The sequence below is a fragment of the Pelodiscus sinensis genome, chromosome 10 (genome assembly GCF_049634645.1).
Source record: "Pelodiscus sinensis isolate JC-2024 chromosome 10, ASM4963464v1, whole genome shotgun sequence".
Lineage (NCBI taxonomy): Eukaryota > Metazoa > Chordata > Testudines > Trionychidae > Pelodiscus > Pelodiscus sinensis.
In genome coordinates, this window is record NC_134720.1 from 49,837,925 (window position 1) to 49,846,521 (window position 8,597).

At 59.2% G+C, this 8,597-nt stretch overlaps 1 protein-coding gene across 1 annotated transcript; it reads left to right on the plus strand.

Annotated features, from left to right (window-relative positions):
• The first annotated feature begins 1,680 nt into the window (after positions 1–1,680).
• NPPC (natriuretic peptide C) lies at positions 1,681–7,792 on the plus strand. Its single transcript, XM_075938154.1, has 3 exons — positions 1,681–1,912; positions 3,359–3,636; positions 7,329–7,792. Exons 1-2 carry the CDS (start codon positions 1,820–1,822, stop codon positions 3,614–3,616), a joined length of 351 nt encoding a protein of 116 aa, XP_075794269.1. The 5' UTR covers positions 1,681–1,819; the 3' UTR covers positions 3,617–3,636; positions 7,329–7,792.
• The last annotated feature ends 805 nt before the right edge of the window (positions 7,793–8,597 follow it).

Genomic DNA, 8,597 nt, shown 5'->3' on the forward strand with positions numbered 1-8,597 from the left:
GTGGCCCTGGCCTCTGGCCCTGTGTAAAATGAAGCGTTTCTTCACCCTCCCGGACACTGACGAAGAACCTGCCACAATCAGACACTACTGCAAACCTCACAGGTGTGGGGCCCTTAGGACCAGCTCCCCTCGCAGACTGGCTGCCTGTCACCCTGGGGCTGCTGCCTCTGAGACAGAGGCAGCAGCGTGAGGTGGCAGCAGCCTCTCTCCAGCGGGGTGATGGTGTCTGAGCTCCCGAACCTGGCGCAAGCCAGGACTGAGCCGGGCTGCCTAACGCACTTTAAATGCAGAGCCACAGTAGGGGTAGGTCCTGGACCTGGCACAAACCAGGACTGAGCTGGCTGCTGGCCAGCCTGCTAAAAAATGTACTGGCAGAGGGGATGTGTGTAGTCTACAGCATTAATCAATATGCTTTTGCTTATCGGTGAATCAGTTAATCGATTAATCAACTACTCTATGACATCCCTAGTCCAGAGATCACTGAAGTGTGGCCACCACTGGGGAGGTGACTCTGATCTCACCTGCTTTTCTTCTCTTCCTGCCCTAAACTGACCAGTGTTGCTGTGAGCTGTTAAAAAGCTGCCTCCTTGGACCCCAGAGGCAGCCCCATTGCAGAGTCCTGCCTAGATCCTTTGAACAGACTCTTTGGGGAAGAAAAGTCCTAGCCAGAAAATAAGATACTGGGCCAAATTCTGCTCTCGGTTCCTCCTCTGCAGTCCTGGTCACTGGGGCATGAGCCCTCCAAGCTCCAGTCTCTGCCCCCCAGGAACAAACCCAGGAGCTGAAAGCAGCCCAGAGCATCCCAGCCTGGCAGGGACCTGAGACTGGGTCCTTCCAGCTCCCCCGGCTCAACCCCCTTTGTGCCCAGCAGCCCGGCCGGGGCAGAGTCCTGCCCCACTGCACGCAGGCGGCTGGGGGGCGCAGGCCTGACCCCAGGCAGGGGGCAGCGCTGGAGCCCTGCTGAGTAATCACCCCCCAGAGCTTCTCCCGGCTGCCAGGTACCAGCGCTGCCTCCCCAAGGCGCAGGGAGCTCCTGGCCCCCGGCCTGCGCCTAGCTTCGTGGGCAAGGGACTCCCCCCCCCCCCGCGCTGCCCCGAGTCCAGGCGCCGAGACCCCGGGCCGTGGGGAGCGGCCAGGCGGGTGGCGGGGCCCGGGCCGGGTTCCGAGCCAGCGCCCCGGCTGCGGGAAGCCCCGACACGGCGCGGAGCGAGCCGGCCCCGGGCGCCCCGACTCTCCCGGCGAGGACCCAGCGCTCGTCGGCAGCGCGGAGCGGGCTTGGCTCAGAGCCCCCGGCCCGGAGCCCCGCTCCCGCCCTGGCCCGGAGGGGCCACCCCGGGGCCCCTGGCGCCCCCCAAAGCCCCGGCAGGTGAGCGCCGGCGGGGGAAGCCCCAAGCGGGGCCGGGGGCGCAGCCGGAGCCACCTGCTTTGGGGACGAAGCGCCCGGGGCCGGCGGGTGGCTCGAGCTGGCGCCGGGCAGGGCGGGCTGGGGGTGGCCGCGGGCTCCCCGGAGGGGTCGGCCCCGCGCGCCCTGCGCCCCCGGCACCAAGCGGCCAAGCTGCGCCCAGCCAGCCCCACGCGTGTCACGGGGGCCGCCGCGCGCTGGCGGAGCAGGGGGCTGGGCCGGACCTGCGGGGCAGATGACATCACCAGGCAGGTTGGGCTATAAAGGGGCTGGAGGAGCAGCCCCGAGCCCGGGCTCCGCACTTCGAGGAGCAGCAGGGTCGGGCTCGCGGCGCGCGCGGCTGACTCCCCTGGCTCGGCTCGGCTCGGCTCGGCGCGGCTCGCTCTGCCCGAACGCAGCGGGGCCCTGCCCCCCAGCATGCGGCTCTCACAGGTCCTGGCGTGCGGACTGCTCCTGGCCCTGCTGGCCGTCGGGCTGGAGGCGAGACCGGCGGCTCAGCCCCAGCAGAAGGTGAGGCGCGCTGGGCGCTGCGCCCTGGGGGGAGCCGAGAAGTTCAGGGACGGGACGGGGACCCCCAGCCCGCCCCGGGAAGGCGGATTCCCGGGGGAGGAAGGGGAACTCTGACAAGCGGGGTGGCTCCTTCCCTCCCGCAGCCCTGCCCCGCGCTGCTCCGTGCTGGGGCTTTTGGGGAATGTGGGGGCAGATCCCCCCCCCCCGCCTCCGGCGCAGCCTCCTGCTCTTTGGAGCTTCCCCCCTTTAGCCTTTTGGCTGCTGCTGGGTCTCAGGGTCTCCCGGCGTGTCCCTCCCCCCCGCCAGACCCCGGCTCCGGGTGGGGACTGGCCGCTCCGGCGGAGGCAGCTCTGCGCTCTGCTTTCCAGCCCGCTGGTGCTGAGGGAGAAGGGGGCTGGAGCGGAGCCGCCCCTCCCTGCCGGGTGTCACTGACCAGCCTCTGGCAGTGGGGCGGCCGGCAGGTGCATCGCGGCGCCCGTCGGTGCTGACTGCAGGAGGCAGCAGCAACCTGGGGGCTGGGACCCGACGGGCCAGGCCAGGGCCGGGGTCCTGGGCGCAAGGGAGAAGCTGGAGGGGGCGGGGACCGGGTCCCGCTGCACCATCTGCGGGTGGGAGGGGAGATGCCCGAGAACTCTGGGAGCGCGCAAGCGGGCGGGGGGGGGGGGATCTAGAACGGGGCGTCCCGGGGGCTGGAATCCGGGCTGGGGGGGTCTTTGGTGCCAGGAGGAGGCGGTTGGGATCGGGGCGGACGGAGGCTGGTACGGGGGGAATCGGGGCCGGAGGGATCGGGGCCGGTGGGGAGGCTGGGATGGGGCCGGAGGGATCGGGGCCGGTGGGGAGGCTGGGATGGGGCCGGAGGGATCGGGGCCGGTGGGGAGGCTGGGATCGGGGCCGGAGGGATCGGGGCCGGTGGGGAGGCTGGGATGGGGCCGGAGGGATCGGGGCCGGTGGGGAGGCTGGGATGGGGCCGGAGGGATCGGGGCCGGTGGGGAGGCTGGGATGGGGCCGGAGGGATCGGGGCCGGTGGGGAGGCTGGGATCGGGGCCGGAGGGATCGGGGCCGGTGGGGAGGCTGGGATCGGGGCCGGAGGGATCGGGGCCGGTGGGGAGGCTGGGATCGGGGCCGGAGGGATCGGGGCCGGTGGGGAGGCTGGGATCGGGGCCGGAGGGATCGGGGCCGGTGGGGAGGCTGGGATCGGGGCCGGAGGGATCGGGGCCGGTGGGGAGGCTGGGATGGGGCCGGAGGGATCGGGGCCGGTGGGGAGGCTGGGATCGGGGCCGGTGGGGAGGCTGGGATCGGGGCCGGAGGGATCGGGGCCGGTGGGGAGGCTGGGATCGGGGCCGGAGGGGAGGCTGGGATCGGGATCGGGCGGCTGGAGTCGGGCCGGGATCGGGGCCGGGGTCTGTGCCGCTTTCACGCCATCGCGCCCCGCGCTCCTCCCCGCAGGCTGCCCGGAACGCGCCGGGACGCGAACCCGCGGCGAGCCCCGCGCGAGAGGAGACTGCGGGCGGCGGCCGGGCAGCGGGCTCGCGGCTGCTGCGGGAGCTGCGCGTGGACACCAAGTCCCGGGCGGCCTGGGCCCGGCTGCTGCGCGACTACCCCGGCACGCGGCGGCACAAGGGCGTCAGCAAGAAGGGCCTGTCCAAGGGCTGCTTCGGCCTCAAGCTGGACCGGATCGGCTCCATGAGCGGCTTGGGCTGCTAGAGCGGCGACCCCTGGCGGCGGTGAGTGCCTCCTGCAGCCGGCTGGGCCGGGGCTGCACCTGCCGCGCGCGGGTCCCGCAGCCCCTGGGCTCCAGCTGCCCCCCAGCACAGCCCCACCCAGGGCCTCCTTAGCGTGTATGGGGCCCTACAGGACTGGTAAACTGGGCCCCGTGTGACGATTTTGTAGAGCCGTGATTTTATACTGACATGCCTGTGAAATGGCTTCATGACCCCAGCATGGCTCTTTCCCACGCTCCGTGCGCTGCCCATGGCTCTAGCAGGCTTTGTCACCTTTCGGTTAGCCAGATCCTCTCTGGCGGAAGCTCAGCCACAGAACAGGGATACTAAGACCCAGCGGGGCCCCTATGTAGCTGCACATTCTGCATATGGGTAAGGATGGCCCTGCCCCACCCCCCGCCTGTCTGCTCTGTCCTGAGCTGGCCAAAGCCACCAGCAGGGCATGACTGGCTCAGTCCAAGGGTCGGTCCAGTCCAGCGACAGTGGCCCCGGGGGGAATGCACAGATCAGGGCTATGGAGTGAGCCAGTCCCAGCTTCTGGTGCTCAGAGCTGTGGGGGACACACCTGAGCATGGTGTCTGGACACTGTATCAGTACAGAGCGTGTCTCCCCCATGGTGGAAATGCAGCCATGTCTAAGGTAGGATGGTGGGAACCAGCAAGATGCACAGTGGGGGAGGGTGCAATGGGGCCCAGGAAACACAGCCGAGTACCGTCACCCAACTAGGGAGGAACAGCCTAAGGAAATTCCAAATCCCCCTGTGTAATGTCTGATTTTGCTCTGGCAAGGCCAGGAGGCTGAGGCAGCAGCTTCACCTGCTTGGAATTGTTAAAGGTGTCTGTCAGATGCCCATCCCATAGCATCTGTGCTAGTATCTGCGGGCAGCTCCCTCTCGCTAAGGGCCAACCAGAGCTGTGGGGCACATGCAGAATTCAGCTGGGTTCACCCAAACTACCAGTTTCAATTTGTACAGGACGCTCCCCTTCTCATCCCAAAATGTGCTAGATATTAAAGTCCCTGGCTCATTAGCACACAGTGAGCAGTCGTACAAGGGTTAAGATAAGCCTTTCTAAAGCCAGCCCTCCCTGGAAGTGACCCAAAGGGGCTTATGGGGCTGTTGATTTAACCTGCCCTGGGGTAAGCACGGCATGGATTTTAGACAAGCGTCTGGCTCTCAAAAGGGAGGCAGTGTGAAAGCATGAAGTGAAACTGGTGTGATCCCAGGCTCCCTCTGATATAACTCCACTGGCTTCAGTGGATTACTCCGGCATAGTGACATGGCGATCTAGCTAAGGTGTGCTTGTCGAGGCTTTATTTTGGGATACGTAGGACTGTAATATATAGTGATAAATTCCTCCTGTTTGAAAGGGCAGGGGGGTGTCCCCACATCTACAAGACAGGCCACTTTTCCATGCAACCTTCCCCAGATTTGGCTTGCACCTGTTTACTCTAAAATTGGAGGCAATGGGTAATTATAATTAGTGCTGCTACTGTTCCTAAGATTTGGCATAAACTTGGAAGATTATATATACACACAAATGCATGCCTGCTTATCTACTGTATGTACAGTACATAGCAACAATGGCTATTGCTTGGAATCGCTGCACCTGCCCCGAGTTGACAACAAAAACACTACAGGAATGGTCCGGCCATGACAGATCTATCAGTGTTACTGCCACATAGGGGTCCGCTGCTGTAGGGTATGTTAGTGTAGCTTTGTGAGGGGGTTCACAGCAGGTACCACAATGATAGTGCATTCTATAGATTCCCAAGGAGGGGGTGCTGCCTGGCACTAATTAGACAGTTAATTAGTCTGTGAACTGTATGGATTAAGTCCTGTGGTTGGTATTTGGAAGCAGAGAAGCAGGAAATGACATTGATGTTTTACCATCCTAGAAAGCTGCAGTGTATACTCCCTACTGTAACCCTGCCGCCCCAGCAACCTGACTGCATGAGTTCTCAACGGCATCTTTGGCATCGTATCAAAACCCTGCCATTAATAAGCACCTCCTAGACAGATTTCCCACACTTCTTTCCTGTTTAAACCTGACCTCTGAACGAGTCCAAGGAAATGAACAGAGTCCACTTCTAAGCACAGCTGCACTGTCCCAGGTGTCTTGCGTAAATGCTCCATGAGCTCTGCGTGGGTTCCAAAGTTCGTCTCTTTTGCCAGCAGACACTGGTCCAATAAGGCATTACTCACCTGCTCTGTGCTCCAAATGAAGGTCTAGGGAGCCCGGAAGCATAGCAAGATACGCTCCCATTCAGTTATTTTGAAACATTAGCTTATACTTACGAGCTTTCTCCGGTTTGTTTACATTGCTCCGGAGAGGTCCCTTTGCCCACCCGTCCTTTGTATCTGGTCGGGTATTAGACTGTGAAAAGTCTCCAGGCAGAGTTGTTTTGTAAATATTTCCCAGGTCCGACATGAAACAGAGTTTTCACTTTCAAGTGATGACCACCTCGATCAGCAATCACAAGGTGTCCCCTAGGGGTATTAGCAATATCCTGACTGCCAGCTGACTGAGTGTGGATAGACTACACGTTCATTAAGCAACGGCCGAGGGGTTAATCACCACTCTGGCTCGGGTTCTGTAAACAGGCGGCCTGCAGATAGGCTCAGCATTTGGCTCCTTGATGCAAGCCAAGCCAAGCCAAGAGTTATTTCTTCCTGCAGGGCGACAGGTGTGTCGAGCACTTCCCACACAATCCCTGAAATAAATTAGTTGAGCACAGATCCCCCTGTAAATGGGCAGAGTTCTATTGAACTCAAGGAAGTTGGCATCTGCTAAGGATCTTCCCCATGGGCGATGCAAAACAAAGCAAATGAAAGACTATCAAGATTAAGCCAAAACAGGAAAGATCAGGGACACTGTTAATTTCAAGCAGGCATTTTGCAGTCTGTGAATTTGAGCAGCCAGATGTGTGTGTGTAAACATCAGACACGTGACTTTTACGCTTGGCAGTAGGTGTGCACATGAGGAACAGCAACAAGTCTCAGCTCTGGTTGTCCCGGCTCCACTCATGCAATAACAGCAGAGCAAAGGATTCTCTAGGCAGGGAGCAGCCTACCATAGGACTTTGGAAGGAACGCCCCACCTCAGAAATGTGTGTTTGTACTACATTTTCCCAGGAAGAACATTCGTGTCTAGCGGCACTTCCAGCGGCCTGCTCGCGACCCTGGTGGCACAGGCTGATTCTGGCCAAAAGACACAGCAGCATGCCCCTGGATCTCTGCCAGCAGCTCTGAGTAGTGGTCAGAGCCCTGCACCAAAGTCCTTCTGCACACAGATCTAGCTGCAAGATGCAGCCCCAGTGACCGTAAATCTCTTTGCAGCTGGAAAGGACAGTTCAGAGCCAGGCACGCCGCAATGGGGGAAAAGGGGTGTAGAAAACTGACAGCACCAATCTGCTGGGCCTTGTGCAGTTTTAATCAGGAAAAACTCCAACTGGAGTCAGGACAGCTGCAAGCCGCAACCTGGGATTCAGCCTTTAAGTGTCACCAGCAGGGAAGCTGGTGGGCAGAGCTAGGGCCGACAGATGGCACACTTGGGGCTTGATCCTGCCAGTTGGGCAGCCTCTATTCCCCTAGACTTCCCAACGCCAACTGCTCTTGGGACTGGTACAGGGAGACACTCTATGCAAGCAGGCCACGAAGGAAATACTAATGGGCATTTTCCTGTTCTTTGTTTCAGGGCTCTGAATACATTTTCCCCCCTCCGGCCATGTCTGGCCACTCCCCAGCTGACACCTAAAGGAGCAGAGAACACCGGAAATGGGACAGACGACGTGGTTGTGTTTTTCTTTTCGGTACGAGGCGTTGTGGCACCAGCTGTTTTGGTCTTGTTATTTTTTTAAGATTAAAAAGTTCTCTCTATCTTATATATATTATATATATTATATATATAAACACTCACCAGGACAAGGGACAGTGCTTTTCCGAGAGACTGATAAAGCCAGCTGTATAACATTGCTGTTTGAAAATCCATGTCATGCATCAATGTATTTATGTTGTAAAGCTATTTATATATTGTTTATAAAGAGATATTTATAAAAATTTTATTTATGTAACTAAATGAAATGAGTCGAGCAGTGTAACTTTTTTGTCTTAAATAGTTGAAATATGTAAAAAAAAAAAAAATCATTCCATGTGGCATTTTGTAACCTGTCTTCATTTTTTGGATGGATTAATGTTTTCTAAAGTGTCAGATTAATCATTTTAACATCACGGAAAAAGGAAACAGCGTCTCATTGTTAAGAACAGAGAGAGATTTGCACGTGTGCCTCTGCCCTCTCACATGGTGCTCAATAAGGGTACGTCTACACCTTAACAACATCCGTTACTCTGAAATAACGATGTGAGGGGCTACACAGCTAGCTCGTTATTTGAAATGATGGGCGGTTTCTTTTGGCATTTGTAAACCTCATCCCACGAGGAATCGCGCCTTTTCTGAAATAGTTACTTTGGAAGAGCAGTAGTGTGGACTCTTCACTGTCAGGGCTGGCCCGAGCCATTTGTGAGCTCCAGGCTCCAGGAGCGGGGTACTGCCCCCAGGAGTGCGATGCATGCGTGGCCTTGCCCCTGGTTCATGTATGGCGCTGCCCTGGGCACGCAACGCATACAGAGTGCCGCCCCCACTTGGCCTGGCAGCCCCGCGTGGTGCCCCCTACAATGGGGCACCCTGGGCTGTCGCCCGCTTGGCCCGTACCTTGGGCCGGCTCTGTCCACTGCTGCTGTTTTGAAATCGCTCCTCCCCCGGGTCATTCAAAGTAATTATTCCACAGTGGCTCCTGGGGCTCTAAATCAAGGTAGCGTGTCCACATTAGGGGAGCCTGCCTCAGACTAATTTCCAGACTTCCCTGCAGTGTAGACGCTCTATTTGGAAACGAGCTATTTCAGATATTTCTTCTGGAATACCGTAAATTAGTGTAGATAACCCGCAGGTTATATACGTTTTTACAAA

Excerpts from the sequence above, each read along its gene's own strand:
- NPPC (XM_075938154.1), top strand. The coding sequence starts at position 1,820 with ATGCGGCTCTCACAGGTCCTGGCGTGCGGACTGCTCCTGGCCCTGCTG. Across the intron at positions 1,913-3,358 it reads CGGCTCAGCCCCAGCAGAAG|GCTGCCCGGAACGCGCCGGG; the intron begins GTGAGGCGCGCT and ends TCCTCCCCGCAG.